Source organism: Carlito syrichta, unplaced genomic scaffold (genome assembly GCF_000164805.1).
Source record: "Carlito syrichta isolate Samal-C Ts95f unplaced genomic scaffold, Tarsius_syrichta-2.0.1 Scaffold304795, whole genome shotgun sequence".
Taxonomy (NCBI): Eukaryota; Metazoa; Chordata; class Mammalia; order Primates; family Tarsiidae; genus Carlito; species Carlito syrichta.
In genome coordinates, this window is record NW_007248891.1 from 208,725 (window position 1) to 235,187 (window position 26,463).

The 26,463-nt window shown below is 35.1% G+C and overlaps 1 protein-coding gene across 1 annotated transcript in view; it reads right to left on the reverse strand.

Moving 5' to 3' along the window:
• LOC103263302 (T-cell immunomodulatory protein) overlaps positions 1-26,463 on the reverse strand; it is a gene marked incomplete at its 3' end in the record, with an annotated part of 225,243 nt that overhangs the window by 194,809 nt on the left and 3,971 nt on the right. Inside the window, exons 3-5 of the mRNA XM_021713910.1 lie at positions 26,104-26,249; positions 24,515-24,572; positions 23,187-23,261 (exon numbers count right to left, since the gene is read on the reverse strand). Coding sequence (XP_021569585.1) covers positions 23,187-23,261; positions 24,515-24,572; positions 26,104-26,249 — 279 coding nt within the window. The remainder of the gene's footprint in view (positions 1-23,186; positions 23,262-24,514; positions 24,573-26,103; positions 26,250-26,463) is intronic.

The following is a 26,463-nucleotide window of genomic DNA, read 5'->3' on the forward strand; positions in this document are numbered from 1 at the left end:
AAGTGGAAGTTCTGGGGCATAAGGTAAGTACCTCACATATGTTTATTTTTTTTTTTTGAGAAAACTGTCAAACTGTTTTCCAAAGTCACTTCACCAACTTATAGAAGGCTTCTAATATCTCCATATCTTTATCAACATTTATTATTGTTCACTTGTGTTATTACAGCCATCTTAGAGGGTGTGATATAGTATTTCATGTGGTTTGATTTATATTTTCCTGGTGGCTAATGATGTTGAACATGTTTTTATGTGCCTATTGGCTATTTGTATATCTTCTCTGATTAAATGTCTACACAGATCCTTTTTCCAAGTTTAAATTGTTATTATTTTCCTATTGAGTTTTAAGAGTTCTTTATATAATCTGGACAATAAACTTGTATCTGCTATATAATTTGTTAATATTTTCTCCAAGTCTATCTGTTCACTTTCTTGATAGTGGCTTCTACAGACCAAGGTTTACTTGTGACAAAGTTCAATTCATCTATTTTTCCTATTACATTCATAATAGTTGAATTTATAGAGACAGAAAACAGATTAATGGTCGTCAGGCACTGAAGGAAGGGAAGAAGGTAGAGTAATCACTGGATGGGTACGGATTCCTTTTGGAGAGATTAAAAGGTATGGAAACTATATAGAGGTGATGGTTGCATAACATTCTAAATGTACTAAATGACACTAAAGTTTACACATTTTAAATTGTACAACTAGAGATTCCACGGCAAGTTCAACAGTTAGTTTTATGTTGTGTGAATGTTGCCTCATTAAAAAAAGCCAACAGCACAGAGGTTCCATATATTCCTCATCCAGTTTCCATTAATGTTAGCATCTCATATAACTACAGTTATAATCAAACTGGTTTGTAAGTATCAAAACCAGAAGGTAACACTGGTAGTACTAATCAACTAAATAAGAAAGAGCAAGTTTAAATAAAATAATTCTCCAACGATTTCTCATCAGTTAAGAATGCTTGACTGATCCCATCTACCAAGGCTGTACTCAAATCAGCTTCCTCCAAAAGTTCTCTCTTCTCTTACTATTTTCCTATTATACTTTTCCACACTAATGGCATTTGCTTGATGCTTTAAAGCTCCTCCATAAATTCTAACTAGCACCTGGCTCCCACGAAGTAGTTGGCAAATAACTAACTGGCCTGAATTAAAGTCTCAAGTAGCATTTCCTATTCTTCTCTACTTCAGTTAGAATTCACTTAAGTTTTCATAGTATTAAGTTTCAGTCTTATATGGAATCATAGATAAATCATCTCCAAAGAGCAATTTAAAGCCATTTAAGTTCAGCTTAATTGTCCACACAGTACCCAATTGACTGGATAGCAAATAAGGTTTATAATTGTGAATTTGATTCTGATTCCTTTGGAAATCAGAGAGAACACAATGGACTGAATAGTTCTTGGCAGATGGAATCTGGGAAAAATAGGCACTCATCAGAAGAAAATTTTCTCTACACAAAATGCATCTACACACAGCAATCCCTTCCCAATAACTTTCTTCCACACTTATTTTAGCACACAATGGGTCTAAACACAGTTTAACCAAAACAAGACAGTAAAATCAAATCCAAGCAGGAGTCATAAAAACTAATTTTATTATTTTAAACAAAACCCCGTAATATATGGTCATGGTAATTAAACTGAGAAGTTGCATTTAGCATTTGTTATAAGATAATTCATGCCAAGAACTCATTTGATTATTCTTCTTTTATACTACACAGGTTAGAAATCCTTAAAAGCCCAATTTTAAAATGGCTGATTCACTTCTGCTAAAGATGGGCCTTTTATTCATCAGTTCTGGAAATTCTCAGTATTCAAATAATTGTAATTACTAACAAAATAATCAGACTTGGGCTAAAGATTTTCTGGCAAGTTTAACCCAGAGTCATTTCAGAAGACTTTCTTAATGTTCCCAATATGATCAACCTATTTGTGTTATAGGCCAAGAATAACTTAAAAATATAGACTTTCATACAGTTGAGTGCAATAAAGTTGATCATGTGGCTCTGTCTTTACTATCTGAGCAGTTATTGCTCTCATTCCCTATAAAATTTTTAATAGGCTGACTTTGAAATAAGTTATAGCTGGAATCAACTAATTGGTGACATTCTGCCCTAGGAGCTATTTAAACAAATGTATATTTCAAAGGAAAAATCTGGAAAAGTGATAAAGTAAAAGTCATTAAAGAGACACATTATCAGTCAAATTCTGCACAAAGATGTGTTTTATTTGGCCCATTTGTTCTTTTAAGAAACATGAATTCACTGCAAAAAATTTTTTACAAAAATCAAGTTTCACACAAAAATCTGGATTTCCAGCTTCTCTTGAAATATCAGAAAGTCTGTTAACTGACTGGCTTTGTTGGTCCTCACAGGCAACAGAAGTTCTGATCTTCCCAAACTGCTCTACTCACTTTGGTTTCCTTCTTGGCCCCTTTAAACATCTGAATTTGCAACTCCCGACAGTATATTAATTGTAATCTTGCTTTCATGAACATTTCAAACCAAAATCCAAGTTCTTCCCAGTATTTTAAGTTTTATACTCCATGCCTATGCTTTTCTATTTTACATTTATATCTCTTAAAAGACATTAGCTGGCTGGGCATGGTGGCTCAAGCCTGTAATCCCAGCACTTTAGGAGGCCAAGGCAAGAAAATTGGCTGAGCTCACTGGGTTCGAGACCAGGCTGGGCAAATTGGTGAGACCTCGTCTCTACAATAAATCAAAAAATAAGGCTGGGCTCAGTGGCTCAGTCTGTAATCCCAGCACTTTGGGAGGCCAAGGCAAGTGAACTGCCTGAGCCCAAGGGTTCGAGACCAGCCCAGGCAACTTGGCCAGACCTCGTCGCTACAATAAATAAAAAACTAGCCGGCGTGGTAGTGCATGCCTGTAGTTCCGGCTACTTGCAAGGTTGAGGCGGAAGGATCGCCAGAGCCAGCAGGTCGATGCTGTGGTGGCTGTGAGTGTGCCACTGCACTCCAGCCTGGGAGACAGAGTGAGATTGCAACTCAAAAAAAAAAAAAAAAGGCATTAGCTGACCCTTGGTTTATTTTATACACAATGTCTATTTACCATTCTGATGTTTACCAAAGGTAGAACAAGAACAGAAGAGCTGTTTTTCTTTTTGTGGTACATTTAAGATGGTTGAAAACTGAATATACATACAGTTGTCTATCAGAATTAACAATTTATTTAACAATTTATAGTTGACATGCTTATACATAAACGTCAATTTGCCCAACTGCTTTGTTGGAATAATTCCTGTGGACTGGAACTACTAGGGTAGAGCATATGCAAAATCTACTTTGAGTAAATTTCCCATAACTGAAATGAGTTTTCCTACTGTTTGAGAATTCTTCATTTTCTAAAACTGTACGAACGTTAAATGGCAGTATATGTAATCACTGATAATGTAATATTACAAAGAAATTGATTTTTCACATATTAATGTTAAAGTACATCATCTTAGTATAGTTTTATTAGCCATTTGCGTTAATTTTTTCTGCTCCTTTTATTTTCGCTTCCCTTGTGTAATGGTAGTGTCTTTGTTATTGATCTCTAAGAGATAATTTATGATTAAGAATGTCAACATTTTGTCAAACACTGCAAATGAAATATACCTTTTCTGTTTAAGAAAAAATTATAGTTGACAATAGAACTCATTTGTTCTACCTTTAAATTTGCTCTTTTTATACATTATGGTCTTTCACCAATATAAAGTAGATAATATATTTTTCAAGCAAGTGAAATAATATAAAGTGTAATCTTCTCATATGTGTGTCCAAGTCTACTTGAAGGCTAAGGTCACAAACATAAACTGCTCTGATTATAAAGAAAGAAAAAGCAGAGAAAAAAGAGTGGGCAGTTCTAAGCCAGGTTGAGTCTATTATTTGACATATCTTGACCTCTGTAGAAAATTTCAATTATTAACTTTTCTCCAAATGGAATAAAAGATATGTCAGTGTTCTAATTTGTGGGCATCATCACCCTTAATCTCAAAGAATAGCACTTACCAAAAGATGAATTTAAATGTAATTAATGTCAACTGTAGCTTTTGGTTGTCTACGGTAACTGCTCTTTGAAATGACTGCTAATCTACTCAATTTTCAATGATCAGCTTAAAATGAATTATCAATATTTTAAAAATTTATTTGTTTATCACAGAGGCAGGGTCTTGCTCTGTTGCCCAGGCCAGAGTGCAGTACACAATCATAGGTCACTGTAACCTCAAGCTCTTGGGCTCAAGTGATCTTCCTACATCAACCTCCCAAGTAGCTGGGACTACAGGCATGTGCCACTACACTCAGCTAATTTTATTTTAGAGACAGGGTTTTACTATGCTACCCAGGCTGGTCTTGAACTCCTGACCGCAGCAATCCTCCAACCTTGGCCTTCTATAGTGCTGGGATTATAGACATGAGTCACCATGCCCAGCTATTGAAGTCTTTTTAGTGATGACTCTAGCATAATTCTCCAAACAAAAATATATCGTCACACTGGTCTACAACATAAAATTGATATTTAATTGATTTTGTTCCTGGATCTCAGTGTTAAAAAAAAAAAACTCTCTGAAGGTGAATTATCTTAATGATTAACATACAATTGATTAAAATATATACGATAACTAATTAAGCCAAGGTAAAATTTTATTGAAAATGTATTTTTAAAAGGAATGAACAAAGCTTTAAAATATATTAGTTTACTTATCCTTAAAATAATATGTCTTATTGCTAGAACGACATCAGATTCAGCATAAAGTCTATTCCTACTTTTCATTTTTATGAATATAAATGCTATGGAATCTTGTTCATATAAATAGGCATATTGGAAGGAAAGGAGACTTATTATAGCAACGATTCTCAGTTTTCTGAATTTCTCTAGCCATATATCAAAAATTTTAGTTATTACCAAAAATAATTTTTAGTGCTCTATTAATTAGATCTTCCTTCAAGCTGCTGAAAGCAAGGAACTGGCAAGTCCTTGATTTGCAAAAGGCTGTATAATCCATTTATTTATTTATTTGTTTATTTATTTATTATAAAGATGCAGGGTACAATTTAGGGTTAGGTATACAAACGTTGATTATGCAAGTACCCTTGTTGATGAGGTGTGCCCCTCCCTCTCCTAGCAGTTTCCCTCAACTGCCAATCTCACCCTATATAATCCATTTAATACAGTCATTTATTTTCTCAATTTTTGAGAAGTACACCAAAGGCATTACCAAGATTTATTAAATAACTTCTAGCTACACCAATTATTCTTTATTTAGAGACACCTCATTTTACCAGATACACTAACAAAGAGTATGGGAAATCTTTTTATTGTGTCTTGCCAATATTACATGGTTTAATAAAATGTTTCTATATTATCATATGCTTTAGATATATTTTCATCAATATCTCCCTAGAAATTTAATATTAATAAACTATTCTTTTTTATTTTTTAATTTTTTTTAAGCTGGAGTCTTACTCTATCACCCAGGCTGGAGTGCAGTGGCACACTCGGCCGTTGCAGCCTTGACCTGCTGGGCTCAGGAAATCCTTCTGCTTCAGCCTTCTAAGTAGCTGGAACTACAGGCACGCACCATGCCCAGCTAATTTTTTTATTTGTTGTAGAGACAAGGTCTCACCAAGTTGCCCAGGCTGGTCTCGAAACCCTGGGTTCAGGCAATCCTTTTGTCTCGGCCTCCCAAAGTGGGGATTACAGGCTTGAGCTACCGTGCCCGGCCAATAAACTATTCTTAATTTTTAAAGATAAGATGAATGTGTGGTGATTATTTATTATTTTAAAAAATTCTTATCTTTAAGATATTATGTACTGAAATATTTATGAAATAAATCAAAAAATCAGCTGGGCGTGGTAGCGCATGCCTGTAATTCCAGCTACCCGGAAGGCTGAGGCGGAAGGATTGTTGGAGCCCAGCAGGTCAAGGCTGCGGTGGCTGGGAGCGGCCACTGCACCAAAGTCTGGGCGACAGAGTGAGACTCCAACTCAAAAAAAAAAAAAGTACAAGGAGAGGGTGTGAAAAGAGGGAAATGGGGGGGCGGAGGTGTGAATGAAAAATTAACTGATCACAGCCATCAAGAAGGACAAAATCATGGACTTCACAGAAAATTGGATGGAGCTGGAGACAATTATACTTAGTAATTTATTACAGAAACAAAGAACCGAATACCACATTTTCCCTCTTAAGTGGGACCTGAATGTTAATTTCAATAGCACAAGAGAGGGATCAGCAGTCACAGGACACTGCCAAGGGAGAGAAGGAGGGAGAAGACATGTAACAACACAAAGGGCACCTGATCCTAAACCAGGTGAAATGAGGACCAGCTGGAGGCCCAAATTTCACCTGCACATAGATTACTTATGTATCAAATCCTGACTTGTACCCTACACCTCTATAATATAATAAAAAAAAAAAAAATTATGTGGTCATGAGTTGGTAGTTGTTGAAGCTACCAACAGGGTGACAGGTTCTATCTTTGTATATGTTTGAAATTTTCCATAATAAAATATCTAAATAAAGTAAAAATAAACTTAGAGATGCTGATCTAGTTCATTCAATTAGGGAAAATGTCTGCCACATAACACAATTAGCAAAGACAGTTCTTACTGTCAGGCCAGTCTCCAAAGTTATTTTCTGCTAGAAAGAGTTTGACCTTGTTTTTTCAATTCAAATAAATGTGCTAATATATGTTTCAAGGAATATTATAAAAACTGCTGCGAAATGACAGAATAAAAATTTTAGGACAGATTACTAAAAGCAGTCAAAATTAAAATAATGCATTTCAGATAAAATTGATTTATCTATTTTTATAAAATAGGTCATAAAAGTAAGATTGTAAAGCAAATTGCTACTTATCTTTAGTTAACTTACAACAATGCAATATCATGCAGCTAAAATTATTTATGTTACAATAAATATGATAAAAGACAAAATACTCGTTCAATAAATGTGTTTGCACATCTTGAACTCTGGGGTCTGGCTTTTGGAACAACTAAATAAAAATAGAGTACAAAAATCAGAAATAATGCCATTTCCTTCTCACTTCGTTAGGCATAACAAACTTTCCTTATGACATTAATAAAAGAGAAAGGTATATACTGCGAAAAATTATTGGGCTTAGAAGTCAGCATGTACATTTATTTATTCGGTTACAAATTATAGTAATATGATACAGAAAATAGTAACGATAAAATTTATTAAGATAAAATAAGATGCTGGACTTTAAATAAAATTTTCTTGATATGATTTTGTAAAATAGAATGCTGTATTACAGAAACATGCATATCAAATACCAAAAAAATTATGTGAAAGTTTTGTTTATGGGTTTCATAGTCCTAGAGAACTTCCAGTCACATTTGAAACAATCATTGTTATCATTCAAAATTACTTAGGCATGAAAGATACCTTTCCAATTCATGGATTATCCTAGGGATAAAGTATTAAGATAAGCTATAAGATCTTTTGGGGAATTTGGTTTTTCTCATGGATATTTTCTCTTTGCTTTGCTCTCAAGGCTCTCTCAACAATAATCAATGAATCAAAGAGGCAAAGTTATTAAAACAAATACTGTCATTACTACCACACTACCACTCTACTACATCTGAATTCAAAATATATCAATGCAGACCAAAATGCCTGTTTTGCAGTCAAACTTGATATTTAGAGAAATGCATATAGGTTAGAAAAAACCCAAAAGTCCTATTAATTTGGGGTATCTTAATTAATCATAAATGGAGGTTTCCCCTGTGTGTAGTACCTATAAGTTTTTACTCCCCATGAAATACACTATTAGTAAGATTTAGGAAGGGTAAGGAATATGGCATTCTCATGTGAAGGAGAAAGTTACAGTGAAAACAGGTACATTCTCAGGCACATCAATTTTAGGAAAGAACACCTACAAAACCTGCAATTCTAGACAGTGATGTACTTGCAATGATGAGCTTCCATATTCCTTTGCAAGACTTTGCTTATAAACACAGGCTACTGTGTTAAGTTTCCAAAGATAGTTACATTATTTCCCATCTCATATGCTCTTTTGTATTCAATTTTGCTATGCCTATAACAAGAATGTCTATAATCCTAGCCAGGTGTGGGAGCGCACACCTGTAGTTCAGCTACTTGGAAGGATGAGTGGAAGGATTGCTGGAGTCCAGCAGGTCGAGGCTGTGGTGGCCGGGAGGGTGCCACTGCACCCAGTCTGGGCGACAGAGTGAGACTTCAACGCAAAAAAAAAAAAAAAAAAAAAAAAAAAAAAGTCTATAATCCCCTAACTCCACCAAATTTTAGCTAGTCCTTTGATCTATTTTGACCAATAGAATGAAACAGAAGTGGCACTGTTTAGCTTCCAGGATTGAGTCTTAAGCGATTTGCAGTTTCTGCCTATACTTCTTGAACTGCTCCGTCTTGGAAAAAGGTCATTATGCTATGGTGAAGTCCAAGATAGCCATGTAAAATGAGAAGGAGGTCATAGGAAGAAGCACTACTAAAGGCCCTCTGTAGTCACAGATGATGATGTAATGATCATAATGATGGTAATGGCTGAACAGGAACGAAGGCAAAAGCATAGGCTTTAGAATTTGTAAGATCCAGATTAAACTCCCAGATTTACCATATATTTATATACTGTCAGCTTGTGGTTGATGGTCACTTAACCTTTAAATTAGGCTCTTTATTCACTGTTTCTCATACAAACTACCTGTTGTGAGAAAAAAATTTTAAGTGTTAAGTGCCAACCCCAGAGTTACCTAGAAAATATATAACAAAATAAATAAGCTTAAGATGATCTTTCTTCTCTTCTTTCCCCCATCGAACACTGAGTCTCAAAAAAGACAGATAAGCTGTGCAATTTTGTGGTTTCCCTCCTCTGAAGGGGCACAGTGAGGAGCAGGATAGAAGAGTGGGAAAAGAAGCATCAATGATAGAATAAAGTCATATTGTTCAAGTTCCTGATTAATCATTCACTTACTCTGGGCCTCAATTAGAACTCATAGGTGTGGAACCAAATAAGGACCTCTTAATAACGTTTCTTGGGCAAAAGAGAAAACATGGAATGGAGATTTCTTTGAGCCAAATCTTTACTTTGCCCAAAATTCCTACACTCCTAGGGAATTTAACAGTAATATTGTACCTAAGAGACAAGCCTAGCAACAATGACTCCCACGATAGGCAAATGCAACAGAAGAATAGGCAGTGTGAAAAGAAGCACAAGCCCCACAATGAAATGCCACTCAGGACTACTGTGGAACTGACTCATGAACTGGAGTTCAGAGCTTAGGCCCCTATACTGTTGACAATCAAATATTGATAGGACATTTTCAACAGCATATAAACTTTAAAAAAATGCAATAGGGAGCTAATAGAAGAGGATTTAATCTGTATTTTCAGAAATCACGATTCTGATGCATTTCACCCTAAATTAAAATGGCAATATATACTAATATTATTCAAAGTGTGCTGTATACATGGCTTTGCTAACTATACTAGTTTTAAAATAGACATTTTTCAATACATATGCACAAAGTAATGAAATAAAACAAAATGGTTTTCTCCCAAACAAGGGAACAACATTTTGATATATTCCAATAAATATATACTGAATTCAAGACACTGTTATAAATATCACCAATTACTATCTTCATGGTGAAATGTTGCTATCAAAATTCTTTGCACAGTACAGACTATGCTTTTTTCAAATAAAGCTGATAATATCTTTTTAAATGATTACTACAAATATACATATAAAATTATTAGGATTTAATTAAATGCAAAGTGAGTAAATTTTGAGAACAACACCTTAAAACTACTTACTTGGAAACAAAAAAATTTCACTTAGCAGTATGATAAATCACCAGAAAATCTTAGGTCATTTAACTGATTCCTTAAATGCATCTAGTAAGTCTCTAAAAAAATAAAATTATGGGTCCTTAAGAAACTATGACATGCCATCTGAAATAATCAGATTATTAAAATTTTAAGTCATTTGCTAAAAGCTTTTCACTATTTTTGTGGGTTAACCCTTGGCAACTGGAGCTATCTCATGGATCACCTGCCAGAAACTCGACTGTACTTGTTTGAAACAGTGAAAACTGAATCACTGCATATTAAATACTATAGCATTGGAACCAATCATTTTACTGTGTAATGATATTTGGCTTATAATGGGATTTTGGACATTGAGGAACTTATTCATAACAAAAAAAATCAAAAGTTTATATATTTTTCTGCAGTGGTAATGTTTGAAGCAGTCACCAACATGCATTGCAGGTTCATTGATACATGCTGAGCAATAGCAATTTGTTTGATGTCTTCCACCTGGTTTTGTTTTTGTTTTTGTTTTTGAAAGTAGCATTTATTGAGAAGACAGAATAGCTCCCACAGTGGGAGCAGACCCAAGGGGTTGCCCCACCTGGTGTTTTGTTTTTCTATTTGAGCAGACAATGCAGTCTCATTTTCTTCCTCCCACATTAGTCATACGTAATTTATTGTCCAGTCTGTTCAAAGATGATGTTGAAAGACACATTTGTGATTCCTAAAATCAACTGATCAATCAGAAATTTGACAAATTTCAAAAGGGACATAGGTTTTGTTTTGTTTTGTTTATGCACAGTACAGTATATAGGAGTTAGTAGTGCATATTTCTAGTCACCATTTTAAAGGTTTTCACAAAAAAAGATATGTAGTTGCATATTGATCTGCACAATCTATGGCACTCACATTTGCTTGCAATATAATTTACAATCATTTCAGACTTTTTGACTGATATAATATTTCTACCATGAAATGTCCTTATGGTAGCTTTCATTTCTGCATGATTCCAAGTGCAGAATTATAACAATCCTTTTGTCCTTCCACACAAGAAATGTACTATTATTTTTCCTATACACTACTGTTTTTTTATTAAAAACTTTGGCTTTTTTATTTGTGCTGGTATTCCCTTTCTGTTGACTCTGTACCAGTAAGATGACATCTCACCTTTAGTAGTTCTTTTGCTAGGACAATACTAGTGCAATATCTGTCTGCAAACATGTGGTATCCTGCTGCACTGGGAACTTTTTCCAATAATTTTTAATATAAATGTAATTGAATTCTGGTGCTTTCTGGAAGATCAAGTCAAATAACGTTTTCAGATGTCATGTTGCCATAGTAGGCAAGTACTGAAAAAAGATACCCTGTTTTTTAATCAGCTAGTACATAAATGCATATATCCCATTTGGTGGGCTTATTTAGATCGTATGCTATAAATGATATTTGCCCTTTACACTGAACAATGGATATGTCAACTCAAATTGCCTGATCTGGTATGAAATATTGTGAACATTTTGAATCAATGTATTCCAAATAATTATTGGCCTTTTGAATACAAGTTCTGGCCATCCCATAACAATGCAGATGTCTTCAAATGAAGCTTCCAGAAGATCTGCATAAACCTTTCTCTGAATGTTTCTGAAGAGTATTTTACTATTGAAAACAGTCAATGTTCTAGCAAATTTGGTACTTGAATTATTCCCATATTTAGGATAACTGCAATAAAAGCTAAAAATGACTTTTGGTCAACACGTCATGCTACTTATGCCAAAATTTGTGTGATAGGTGCTTTGCTCTTAATTTTTCATCCGCATAACAATTTCTTTTATTACACTATCTACTAATTCATTCTTTTTTTTTTTTTTTTGAGTTGGAGTCTCACTCTGTCGCCTAGACTGGAGTGCAGTGGCCGCTCCCAGCCACCGCAGCCTAGACCTGCTGGGCTCCAGCGATCCTTGCGCCTCAGCCTTCTGAGTAGCCGGAACTACAGGCATGCACTACCACGCCTGGCTGATTTTTCGCTTTATTGTAGAGATAAGGTCTCGCTGCTTAGGCGGGTCTCGAACCTGCGGGCTCAGGCAATTCACTCACCTCAGCCTCCCAAAGGTGCGGGATTACAGGCTGAGCCACCGAGCCCGGCTACTAATTCATTCTTTAAAAACAGAGCAAAATAGTCAATCAATTCTATTGTATGACTTGCTATTTGTGGTCTTGTTTGAAGATGTACAACAACATTTTTCTAAATTATCTGTATAAAGTCTAAATCTAACTTATCTTTGCTGCTGCTTATAATTCTTACTTTTTCTTTTCATTTTGGCATTGTTCTGCAAACGAAATAAATGGATAAAAATTTCTGATATAAATCACAAAATAAAATTCATCAAAAGGATATTACTATTACAATTTTAATTTTCCAACTTAGTACAATAGGTATATTCGAACTGTGCCACTTGATACTTCAATATGATCTGCCTTCAAATTTGAAGACTCCTTCTTTAAAGACTATAGTAATTTGCTTATCTATCTATTGATGTTATGCCATATGATACAAAGGATACACCCACAGCTGCCTTTGTTATATAAACGCTCTTTATTGCTACCACTCTTTACAAAGAAGTGTTGGCACCATGGCGGAAAGATGGTGTTATCTCCATAACACCAGCTGATATTATACTAATATATACTGATATCTCAGTATATATTCCATCTCTTTATTGTCTTTTTTGTGCATTTGAATTAGAAAACTTCAAGGAAACATACATTTTTGAAAAATTTACACTGGCATAAATTTGTCCTGTATAATCACCTCACCAGCAATCTCTTTATGTCCCCTGAGAGGGGACATCAGAGTAGTTTACTAGATTTATGATATAGTGCAAAGGGTTAATATTGAAAAGAAAAAGATTTGGGTGAAAAACACTGGAAAAGGCAATGCATTTATCACAAACAGCAAAATGTCTTTAGAAAAAGAAAAAGTTAGAAAACAGATATGATGTTTCCATGGAAACACCGACTTTAAAAAAACCTGATTCATCAAGTTCTAATAGATTTTTTTTAACAATTGTGTTAAAAAAATGGTGTATGGGGTGAGAAGGGGGAGAGGCTGTCAGGGGAATTTTGAGACAATATCAATTTTCTCAAAGCTACCATTTTTTGTTAAGATTAAAAATACTAATGCTGATTACAAAGTTAAAAGCTGCCTGGAGGATTATTTGGTTCTGTGTTACAAATCTCATCATACCTCTCATATTTTTTCTAAATAATAGATTTAAGTGATAAAATATAACATTATTTCATCAAGACAAATATTTATATTTTCTATAATGCATCAGCAAGCAAACAAAATTAACAATAAAAAGTAAGAGTGATTTAATAAATCAGTAATTGGTTATAACATAAGGAAAGATGAAAAGCTAGATGGAAAAATGGGGATTTATTCCTTCTGGATTGGCAGTAGCTGACTATATTTAAGCAGAAAATAGAGTTTGTCTGTTTTTTTATAATGAAGGGGAAAAAAACCCCACTCATACAACTAACAGTTAAAAATGGTTGCTTTCAGTGCCATTAGTAATACATTCAAAATTTTCATGCAATCATTTGGAAACCAAAAAGTATATGGCAAAATATATATCTGTCATATACCTATATAAATATCTTCCCTCAAACCACAGTGGAATAAAAATAAATATCAACACCAACAAAATTCCCCCAAAACCCACAAAGCCATGGACACTAAACAGCATGAAGCTGAATGACTACTAGATTCAACACTGAAATTAAAACAGAAATTGAAAGATTCCTGGAAACAAATGAAAACGAAGAAACATTCTACCAAAACCTCTGGAATGCCATGAAATCAGTTCTAAGAGGGGAGTTTATATCTCTACGAACACACATCAAGAAAATGGAAAGATCACAAGTTAACAGTCTAATAAATCACCTAAGGGAGCTGGAAAGACAAGACAACCAAAACCCTAACTTTAGCAAAAAAATCCAGATGACCAAAGTAAAAGCCCAAATATGGAACATAGAAGACAAACATCATAAGAAAAAAAAAATCAACAAAACAAAAAGCTGGTTCTTCGAAAGAATAAACAAGATTGACGACTCCCTAGCCAGAAAAAAGAGAGAAAAAGCCCAAATAAACATAATCAGAAATGCAAAAGATCAAATCACAAATGACTCTGAGGAAATACAAAAGATTATCGGAGATTACTATGCATACTTGTATGGAAGCAAGCTTGATAACATAAATGAAATGGAAGATGTTCTGACATCTAGAAACTAGATGAAACTAGAAGATACTGAGACACTAAATAGGCCAATAACAACCCAGGAAATTGACTCTGTCATAAGAAAAACTACCTACAAAAAAAAAGAGCTGGACCAGATGGCGTTCCAGCAGAATTCTAAAAACCATACAAAGAGGAGCTGGTACTGAAAGAATTCCAGGTAATTGAGAAAGATGAAATTCTCCCCAAATCATTTTACAAAGCTAACATCACACGGATACCCAAATCAGGTAAAGATCAAACCAAAAAAGAGAACTACAGGTCAATGTCCCTAATGAACACAGATGCAAAAATTCTCAACATGATTCTAGGAAATTGGATCCAACAACACATCTCAAAAAATCATCCGCCATAACCAAGTAGGCTTCATCCCCAGGATGCAGGGCTGTTTCACTATCCGCAAGACGATAAATGTAATTAAATACATCAACAGATGTAAAACAAGATGCACAAGATTATATTATTAGAGGCAGAAAATGCTTTTGATAAAATCCAGCATACCTTCTTGATAAAAACCCTCAAATACCTAGGCATAGAAGGAACATACTTCAAAATGGTAAGCGCTAACTATGATCAACCCACAGCCAGTACATTGCTAAAGAAACAGAATCTGGAAACATTTCCCCTGAAAACCAGAACAAGAAAAGGTTGTCCACTCTCACTCATCTTGTTCAACAGTGTGTTGGAAGTCCTAACTAGAGCAATTAGACAAGAGAAGGAACTTGGGTATCAAAATTGGAAAAGAGGAAGTTAAATTATCCCTCTGCTGATGATAGGATCCTATACCTTGAAAATCCAAGAGAATCTGTCAAAAATCTGCTTTTCATTGATAAAGGACTTTTGAAAAGTCTTGGGGTACAAAATAAATGTGTAAAAGACACTTGCATTCCTACACAACAACAACAAGCAGACAGAGAACCAAATAAAAGGCAAAATCCCATTCACAATAGCCACCCAAAAAAAGAAATACCTTGGCATCTTCCTAACCAGAGAAGTGAAAGTCCTTTATCATAAAAACTACAAAATACTGCTCAAAGAATCCAAGAAGACATAAACAAATGGAAAAATATCCCAAGTTCATGGATAGGAAGAGTCAACATTATTAAGATGTCCATCCTACCAAAAGCAATCTACATATTCAATATAATACCCATTAAATTACCAACATGATTCTTCTCAGACCTGGAAATGACAATACAGAAATACATATGGAAACATAAATTACCACAAATAGCCAAGACAATCCTTAGAAGAAAAAAAAAGCAGGAGGTATCATATGTACAGACTTTATATTTTACTATAAGGCTAGAATAATCAAAATAGTCTGGTTTTTGTCCAAGCATAGGCATATGGAACAATGGAACAGTATAGTGATTCCAGAAGAAAAACCTCAATTTCTTAATGAACTCATCTTTGACAAAGACTCTAACAACAACCACTGGGGAGAGGACAACCTATTCCATAAATAGTGCTGTGAAAACTGACTGACCATATGCAGAAGACAGAAACAGGACCCCTACCTATCACCATACACAAATATCAACTCTAAATGGAAAAAAGACATAAAAGTAAAACATCAATCTCAATGAACTCATCTTTGACAAAGTCTCCAAAAACAACTACTGGGGAGAGGAGAACCTATTCAATAAATGGTGCTGGGAAAACTGGCTGACCACATGCAGAAGACTGAAACAGGACCCCTACCTATCACCATACACAAAAAATCAACTCTAAATTGAAAAAAGACCTAAACGTAAAACCTCAAACTATAAGAACTTTAGAAAATGTAGGAAAAACCCTTACATAAATGACAAAAGAGAAAAGATAGACAAGTGGGACCACATCAAACTGAAAAGCTTCTGCAAAGCAAAAGAAACCATCAAGAGAGTGGGAAGACAGCCCAGAGAATGAGAAAAAATATTTGCTAACTGTATATCTGACAAAGGTCTAAAGTCCAGAATCTACAAGGAACTCAAACATGTGGAAAGGACAAAAACAAACAGCCCCATTAAAAAGTGGGCAAAAGACATGAACAGACACTTCTCAAAAGAAGCTATACGGTTAGACAACAGACACTTGAAAAAGTGAACAGCCTCACTCATCATACAGAGAAATGCAAATGAAAACCACAGTGAGATACTACCTAATGCTGACCAGTAAGAATGGCCATTATTAATAAACAACAACAGAAGCTGGCGAGAATGTGGAGAAAAAGGAACACTTCAACAGTGCTGGCGAGAATGAAAACTACTTCAATCTTTTTGGAAAACAGTGTGGCTATTTCTGAAAGAACTAGACATTGATCGTCCATATGACCCAGCAATCTCCCTACTGGGAATATACCTGGAGGAACTCAAATCATTCTACAAAAAAGATACCTGCACACACATGTTTATTCCAGCACTATTCACAAAAGCAAAACATGGAACTACCTGTGCTGCCCATCAAAACTGGACTGGACTAAAAAATGTGAGATTATACACACACACACACACACACACACACACACACACACAAAGGGATATTATACAACCATAAAGAAGGATAAATATATGGACTTCGCAGCACCATGGATAGATTTAGTTCTATCATACTCAGTGATTATCACAGAAACAAAGAACAGAGTACCACATACTCTCACTCATAAGCAGATCCTGAATATTTACCATAATACTGTAAGAAAGAGACTGGCAGTAGCGGGTTATTGCTGGGGTAGGGGTGGGGGCAGGGGAGACACAATACCAATAAGGGTACCTGATATCAAAACAGGCAAAATGGAGATGAAAGGAAGGCCCAAACTTTACCTGTACGATGACCACCTGCATACCTAATCCTGAATTGTATCCCACATTTTAAAAATAAAAACAAAATTAAAAAAAAAAAAAAATCTTCCAAGTATATAGCTTGGGCCTGACCCAGAAATGTGTTTGAAGTTTGTATATGAGTCAAAGCAACTCTAAACAGATCAGCATTATATCTGGCTTTGATTAAAATTAAGGTACAAGTGTTTTCACTTCAGTACTAAAAACAGTATTTAGCATGCTTATATAACATCAGTTTCAAATGCCTTATATTTGTAGAAAATACTCATTAATGATAACCTTATCATTAATGTTAAGAAGCTACAGAAGCTGCTCTAACACTTAACAAGTAGGTGCTATTTCTAAGTAACATGGCACATTATTACATAATTTCAAGTCATTATAAAGTGAAGTTGAGGTGCAAACTGAAGGCTCACCTTTGACTATTTAACATACTTCAATTATCTTTTACACTTCAGTGGATATAGCAATCTTCCTTCTCTGTACCAATACAAGGGATTCTTTTGCATATTACTATTGCCTGCTCAGATTGGTCATCTGTACCTTTACTCCACCCAAACTGGTTGTGCTAGTTTTACCTGTGGGCAATCTCAGATTTTGATATCTGCACTGGGCCAAGTTATAGCCATGAGCTTTAGGATGCAATCCTAAAAAAAGTATTTCATACTCTATTTAAAGATCATTGCAAGTTTCACATGAAACTAATGTGCTGGCCAAATTTAGTTACATTTAAGATAATCATGGGTCTAGCATACCCATATAGCACAATAATTAATTTGTAAAAAGGTGGATTTTTTTGATAAATAAGATTGGGTGATCAATCAAGGCCATGTGAATAGTCCAAAATGTCAATGCTGATGACTTTTTCACATATGCACCTATACATAAGTCTGTGGTTCATAAAACTGATATGCCCTAAATATATTTCTTATTTAGTAATATATTAATGCTTGCTACCACAGGGACATATTCAGCGTTTTGCTGTCTGAATCATGACAGATGATAGCTATAGTCCTTCTAGCAATGCTACTGATAGAAATTTTTTTCTGTCAATTGATATAACTACATTCTTTAAATTGGCCTTAAAAGAAATTTTGGATTCAAACTTGTCACTTAGATATGTTTAGCTACTATTATTTAAACTATAACTAAAGTTTAAATGAGAGCTATCATAAAATGCCACAGCATTAGTACAGTATATTGGAGTATAACAGAATATAATATATAAAAAATGTACTTGAGTATGTTTTTGTTATAATAAGTTTTAACAACCATGGAATATACATTCTACTCATCACCGCATGGAACATACTCTTAAGAGTGACAACATCCTTAGACACAAATCAAGCGTAAATAAATTCCATAAGATTGAAATACTGCCATGCACCTTCTCTGACCACAGTGGAATAAAAATAAATAACAACAACAAAGTTCCCCAAAACCCACAAAGACATGGATACTAAATGGCATGATGCTAAACAACTCCTGGGTCAACATGAAAATCAGAACAGAGATTAAAAGATACCTGGAAACAAACGAAAATGAAGAAACATCTTACCAACACCTCTGGGATGCCATGAAAGCAGTATTAAAGAGGGGAATTCATATCTCTATGAACACACACGAAGCAAATGGAAAGATCACAAGATGACAGCCTAAGAAATCACCTAAGGAAACTGGAAAAGCAAGACCACCAAAACCCTAACTTAAGCAGAAGAATGTAGATCACTAAAATAAAAGCCCAAATTTGGGACATAGAAGACAAAAAGATAATACAAAAAAATCAACGAAAGAAAAAGCCTGTTCTTTGAAAGGATAAACAAGATTGATAGCCTCCTAGCTAGACTGACCAAGAAAAAACGAAAAAAAATCCCAAACAGATAACAATCAGAAATGCAAAAGGTAAAGCCACAACCGACCCCAAAGAAATACAAAAGTTGATCAGAGACTATGTACACTTGTATGGAAACAAACCTGAAAACCTAAAGGAAATGGAGAACTTTCTGGCGTCACACAAGCTCCCCAGGTGAAACAAGAAGAAATCAAGACCTTAAATAGACCAGTAACAATCCGGGAAATTGACTATGTTGTAAGAAAACTACCTACCAAAAAAAAAAAAAGTTCTGGACCAGATGGCTTTCCAGCAGAATTCTATAAAACATACAAGGAGGAACTGATACAAATCCTACTGAGGGTATTCCAGGCAATGGAGAAAGATCAAACTCTTCTCAAATCATTTTATGAAGCTAACCTCACACTGATATCCAATCCAAGTAAAGATCCAACAAAGAAAGAGAACTACAGACCAATATCCTTGATGAACATAGATGCTAAAATTCTCAACAAGATCCTGACAAACCGGATCCAATACCACATCTCAAAAATCATCCACCATGACCAAATAGGCTTCATCCCCAGGAAGCAGGGATGGTTCAACATTCACAAGACCATAAACGCAATTAAATACATCAACAGATGCAAAAAGCAAAACCACATGATTATATCATTAGACACAGAAAAGCTTTCAATAAAATACAGCCACCCCTTCTTGATAAAAACACTGAAATATTTAGGCATAGATGGAACATATCTCAAAATAGTAAGAGCTATCTATGAGAAACCCCCAGCCAGCATACTACTAAGCAGACAGAAATTGGAAACATTTCCCCTGAAAACTGGAACAAGACAAGGATGCCCACTCTCATCCCTCTTTTTCAACATAGTTTTGTAAGTCCCAGCTACAGCAATCAGACAAGAGGAGGAGATCAGGTGTATTCAAATAGGAAAAGAGTAAGTCAAGCTATCCCTCTTTGCGATGACATGATGCTATACCTCAAAACTAAAGAGAATTTGTCAGAAACTTCCTTGCACTGATAAATGACTTTGGCAAAGTCTCAGGGTATAAAACAAATGTTCAAAAGATAGTCACATTTCTATACACCGACAATAAACAAACAGATGAAATAACTTGGCATCTTCCTACCCAGAGATGTGAAAGAACTTTACAACGAAAACTATAAAACACTGTTCAAAGAAATCAAATATGACACAAACAAATGGAAAAATATTCCATGCTTATGGACAGGGAGAATCAACATTGCCAAGATGTCCATCCTAACCAAAGCAATCTACAGATTTAACACAATATCCATTAAATTACCAGCAGCATTCCTCTTAGACCTGGAAATGACAATATAGGAATTCACATGGAAGCATAAACAACCACGAGTAGCCAAAACAATCCTCAGCAAAAAAAAAAAAAAAAAAAGCAGGGGGTATCACACTCCCAGACTTTAAACTTTATCATAAAGCTACAATAATCAACACAGCCTGGTATTGGTACAAGAACAGACATATAGAATAATGGAACAGGATAGATTCCAGAGGTAAAACCTCAATGTTTGAACAAACTCATCTTCAACAAAACCTCCAGACCACCAACCACTGGGGAGAGGAAAGCCTATTCAGTAAATGGTGCTGGGAAAACTGGCTGATCACATGCAGATTAAAACAAGACCCCTACCTATCACCATGCACAAAAATCAACTCTAAATGGATCAAAGATCTAAATGTAAAACCTCAAACTATAAGGACCTTAGAAAATGCAGGAGACACTTATGGAATTTGAACTTGGTAACTAATTCCTGATCAAAACCCCAAGTGCCCATGCCATAAGAGATAAGATAGATAAGTGGGACCTAATCAAAATGACAAGTTTCTGCAAAGCCAAAGAAACCATCAAGAGAGCAGAGAGATAACCCATAGACTAGGAAAAAAATATTTGCCTACTCTATGTCTGACAAAGGCCTAAGATCTAGGATTTACTAGGAACTGAAACGTGACAAAAAGAAAAAAACAAACAGCCCTATTACAAAGTAGGCAAAAGGTATGAATAGACATTTCTCAAAAGAAGACATACAAGCAGCCAACAGATACATGAAAAAATGCTCAGCCTCATTAGACATCAAAGAAATGCAAATTAAAACCACACTGAGGTACCACCTAACTCCAGTCAGGATGGCCATCATCAATAACTTAAAAAACAACAGATGCTGGAGAGGATGTGGCGAAAAGGGAACACTTACACACTGTTGGTGGGAGTGTAAACTAATACCTCTGTGGAAAACAGTTTGGCAATTCTTAAAAGATCTGAAAATTGACCTCTCATATGACCCTACAATCCCCCTACCGGGATATACCCGGAGGAACTCAAATCACTCTATGAAAAAGATACCTGTACATGTATGTTTATTACAGCATTGTTCACAATAGCAAAAACATGGGACCAATAGTGCTGCCCATCAAAAGAGGACTGGTTAAAAAAAATGTGGTACATATACATGATGGAATATTATGTAGCCACAAAGAAGGACAAAACTATGAACTTCACAGCCAACTTGGATGAACTTAGAGTCTAGAATACTGAGTGATCTGTCACAGAAAGAACTCAGTATCAATATTCTCACTCATAAATGTACTTTGAACAATTATCGTAATACTCTAAGAAAAGGATTGGTGTTAGTGGGAAACTGTTGGGGGTGGGGTTATAGGGGTGTGAGTACTGGGACTCTACAGGGGGGTGGGAGCGGGTGGACATCTCATCAACAAAGATATCTGCATAATGAACATTTGCATACCTAATGCTGAACTGTATCCCACATCTTTAAAATAAAAAATTAATAAGATGTTTTTAAAAAGATCCCCTCACCAGAGGCAAATCAGGATCTCCATCTAATTTGTCTCTGAAACAACACTCTCGTGCACATAGTTTTCAAAGTTTGGGAGAAAACAGGTTTCTCATTCAAAACTCACAAGAATTCTTTCAACGTTCACTGTGACTAGCATCAAAATATTCACATTCTTTACCCAAAACCTCCTGAAAACGTAATAGAAAATGTGAGAATGTCTTTTCAGAATACCTTAGATTTTGACAATTTATTCATTATTTTTAAATGAGCTACAAGGAAACTGTTTAGCATACCATGCGATAGTATCATAGTCTATTTATTTGTTCTGAATTCTATAATATTTTTCTCTGTGCCTTGAAAAACACATAGCTTTTAAAACCTATTATAATAAAGACACGTGTCTGTGAATCACATTTCAAAAACGAATCATAAAAATACACTATTTCTACATAATACAGCAGGGAAATTCATTAGAGTTTTAAGTAGCTGGGGAAGACAGATTGAGAAAAGTGGTTCCTTGTACTTTTTGAAAAGACAAAAAAAAAAAAATGTGTTCCGTACTCTTTAATAAAATGTTGCATTATTAGAGACAGAAAAAAATTAACCAGGTTGAAGGTATGTCATAAAAAATATCTTGCTTTCATGAATTTTTGTGCTAGGAGCAGAGTTCTATTTAAATCCAGGAGAATTATAATGGTTGTCTTTTAATTACAAGATTCCAGACAAGTTGGCTCAAGCCTGTAAGCCCAGTACTTTGGGAGCCCTAGGCAAGAGGACTGCCTGAGCTCAGAGGTTTGAGACCAGTCCGGGCAACTTGGCAAGATCTAATCTCTACAATAAATCAAAAAATAAGCCGGGCGTGATAGCATGCGCCTATAGTTCCAGCTACTTGGAAGGCTGAGGGGAAGGATCACCTGAGTCCAGCAGGTCGAGGCTGAAGTGGCCATGAGTGTCCCACTACACTCCAGCCTTGGTGATGGAGTGAGAATGCAACTCAAAAAAAAAAAAAAAAAAAAAAAGAATTCAGGCATTTTTCCCCCTAAGAACTGCATGCTAGAGGCCTAGCACACATACTCATCAATTATACACTGAAAAGTTTCCAGAGCTTGGAGGAGGAATGTTTACATTACCAGGCAATTACTGATTGCTCACTGAACAAATTAAACAAAGAAGAAACAAATAATTTCAATTAAAGTCTGGGCCCTAACACTAAGGTCAAAGATCTATTCAATCCTACAGCTATCTATCCTATTTACATTAAACCTTTCCATTTCAAAAACATCTAATGAACTAATAAGGATATGGAGACCTATGAAGTTTGAATCTCTAATTTCCAAAGGATAAAGGATAACTAAGCTGTCTCTTGGCAAGCAGTTGCAGATCAAATTCAAATTATTTGAGAAAATTTATACATTGACCAAGTTTTTAAAAAATCTTTAAGAACAAAGATTTCCAATGAGCTGGTTTTTCTCCAATGGTTAAAACCATGCATTCATATAAGCACACAAACCCTAGAGCAGCAACAATACCTACAATTAATTACATGGTTATAATAATATTTACTCACCCTCCTAATAGTATCTGTGGCTGGGTGGATTCATTTGTGATACCAAATATATCAGGAATTAGATCGCCATTGAAGCTGAAAAAAAAAACATTTAAAATAATAAGCAGCTATTTTATTAAATCCTCACTTCTACCTTAGCTTTAAAAAAAAAAACAAAAAATTTTGGGAGGTGTGACAGACATGATAACACTCTTCAATAACTATTTGTATTTGTAGTGAGTAATGTCAGCGAAAGTGACATGTGTCACTTCCAAGCCAAAGTGTGTAATTTCTTTTACTGTACCCTCCAGTCCTCCCTTAACCTACCATGGCAAAGGGAAGACCAAGTGTTTCAGATGGTCCAGCAATAACAATGGTAGTGTCTCTGATGGCCTTACTCTCTGAGCAATGGTACAGAGCAGAGACTACTGTGGACCCATACTGCTCACAGGGGGAGGAAGAAATGAACTTCTGTTGTGAGATTTTGGGGATGTCTGTAATCTTTGCATAATCTAGCCTATCCATGAGTGATAAGGAGACAGTACTAATCTCTAGAAGCTTATTTTAGAATCATGACCCAACTTATTTATTTAGATGGGCTCAGGAGAAATAACTCATATAAATAACCCCTAGCTGGTATAAAAATTCATACTGGCCATTGAATACTGTAACAATAATGGAAAAATACACAACTATGAATGAAATCAAGCTGAGTACCCTTAAGAAGATTAATTCATGGATTTATAGTTCAGATTTCTAATGTCCACTGAATAACTATGGTTTTAATAACTGTAAGAAATAACTAGAAACAGAAATGTGGCCATATTTTGCTCTAGTCCCAAGAATGATCTCTAACTCATTACCAAAATACCCTGTCAGAAATTTGGATTAAGTTATCCTTATACATTAGTCTATTTTGAGGAAATAAGTGACAATACAAAGGCAGAGTTGTAAAAAAGAACAAAAATTTCTCCTTAACATAGAAATATTTATAAATTTCTGAAGAAAACCTTGTTGCCTTCATATTTGTCAATCAAATGTAACAGTTTTACTCAAAAACAGCTATCTTAAATCTTTGAATAATATCATGGCTAACATCAACACAGATCCATAATGGATATGTTGGAAACTACTGAAACAAAAGCAAAAGCACAAATCTCTTCCTTTTTCTAAAATAATGAATTTCACGTTTCTATTTCCCTCATAATGGCAAATAAACTTCAATTAATGAAGACTATAGGTGCCTGTTAGCTTTACAGGAAAGTAAGCTTAGTGTAAATACTACTTAGCAAAATAGTTTCTTATGTGAAATATTTTATTTTACATTTAAGTTCAAAATCATGTCTTACTCCATAATTAGTGGTTCATCTTGAAAAGTCCTATTGAGTATGGTCATATTGCTAGGATCTGGAAAGCAAGAAGATATATATATATATATGTTAGTAGGCATTTTATATTACTTTTGATATCTACCTTTAAGGAAAAATCTTTTTTTTTTTTTTTTTTTGAGTTGGAGTCTCACTCTGTCCCAGACTGGAGTGCAGTGGCCGCTCTCGGCCACCGCAGCCTCGACCTGCTGGGCTCCGGCGATCCTTTCGCCTCAGCCTTCTGAGTAGCTGGAACTACAGGTGCGCGCTACCACACCCGGCTGATTTTTTGATTTATTGTAGAGATGAGGTCTCGCCAAGTTGCCCAGGCGGGTCTTGAACCCACGGGCTCAGGCAATCCACTCACCTCAGCCTCCCAAGGTGTGGGATTACAGGCTGAGCCACTGAACCCGGCTAAGGAAAATTCTTTTATTCTTTTCAAGATTTAGCTCTGATTCACTCTAATGATTAGACACTATAAATCTAATTTAAACAGACATCAAACTTGTAAAGATAAAATACTAGGAGAGTACATTCTACCGTGAAGACTAACATTACAATAACTTCCTTGTAAGGCTACTACTAAATATCTCTTAGCTAAATTTTCTTTATATACAATTTGGTACTATAGCAGTTAACAACATGGTTTTGTTATAAATAAGCCAGTATATGCAAAACTCTCGGACTCTGAAATGTCCGTGGTTATACACAAGCAGTGCCTTGCACATGGTATTCCTGCTTTAAATCCTTACTGATTGAATGAATATAAAGTATAGAGATTACAGTTTGTATTCCCAAATGTGACAAAACACAACTGCATTTGCCCCTGTTAAAATCTGGCTCAATGAACAAAACTACTTAGGTATCATTAAATGTCTTTTCAGGTAAGACTTGAAGGTTTGTAGGTAGATATAATAGACTAACTCTCAACCTCTAATTCAACTTTTTTGTGTTTTCCTGTACTGAGGGGACTAGAAACCAAAAATAACATTTTCCAGATATTCTTGCATTTAAGATGCTGAATAAAAGCTAAGCCTTGCTAATCAACTACACTGTGAGTTTCAAAGGCATGAGTGAGGCCAAAGCTGTGCTTCTGCTATTTCTGTGTCTGTTCACTGAATTTGGGTGTATCAAGAGACCAGTTGCAGCATCCATTTTGCTAGTGAGAATCACAGCAGGCATAGCCACAGTCTGGCAGCTGTTACGTAACTGGTCACTTTTGCTAGAGGTAGTAGCTTCCTTGATAGCATTTGGTATTGTTCCTAAAAGCTCAACCTAGAGTCTGTTCTTTAGCCATCCCAATAACTCAAGTTGTTAAAAATCCTTTAATAAATCTCTTTTCTTGAAGCTAATAGACCTGTGTTCATTCTCTGAAAGTGACCCCAGACTGTTTTGGGTAAAAAAAAAACTCAAACACACACATATACAAAACAGAAAAGGAACTTTTAAAAAAGTTTTAATAATTACTGACACTCAAGACTAGTATTTTTAAACTGATATCAAAACAATATTTTGTCACATTTACCTTTCCTATCCAATGGCAAATATTAAAACTCTTAAAACAGATTCACCTAATGTTTGATTTTGTCCCCAGAAGATAACAGCTCCTAATTCACTGTTGGCATGAGTTTTGGGAAGATATGTCAGAAGAACATCCATTTGTGAATCTCCATCATAATCCCCAGGGACTACACTTGTTATCAGTGCACTGTCATTCCTAAAAGAAACAAATTTTTAAAAATATCCAAACAAGGTATAATAGAAAAGAACATCTCTATATTTTTACCATAAAAATATTTTCAATGCAAAATTTAACATTTCACATAACCAATTAATCTGTTTCTCTTGTTTAATATCTTATTATCCCTCACGTATTTAGACTTCTTTGGTCTATAGAAGAGTACTGAATGAATGCAGAGGAGTCTTAAGAA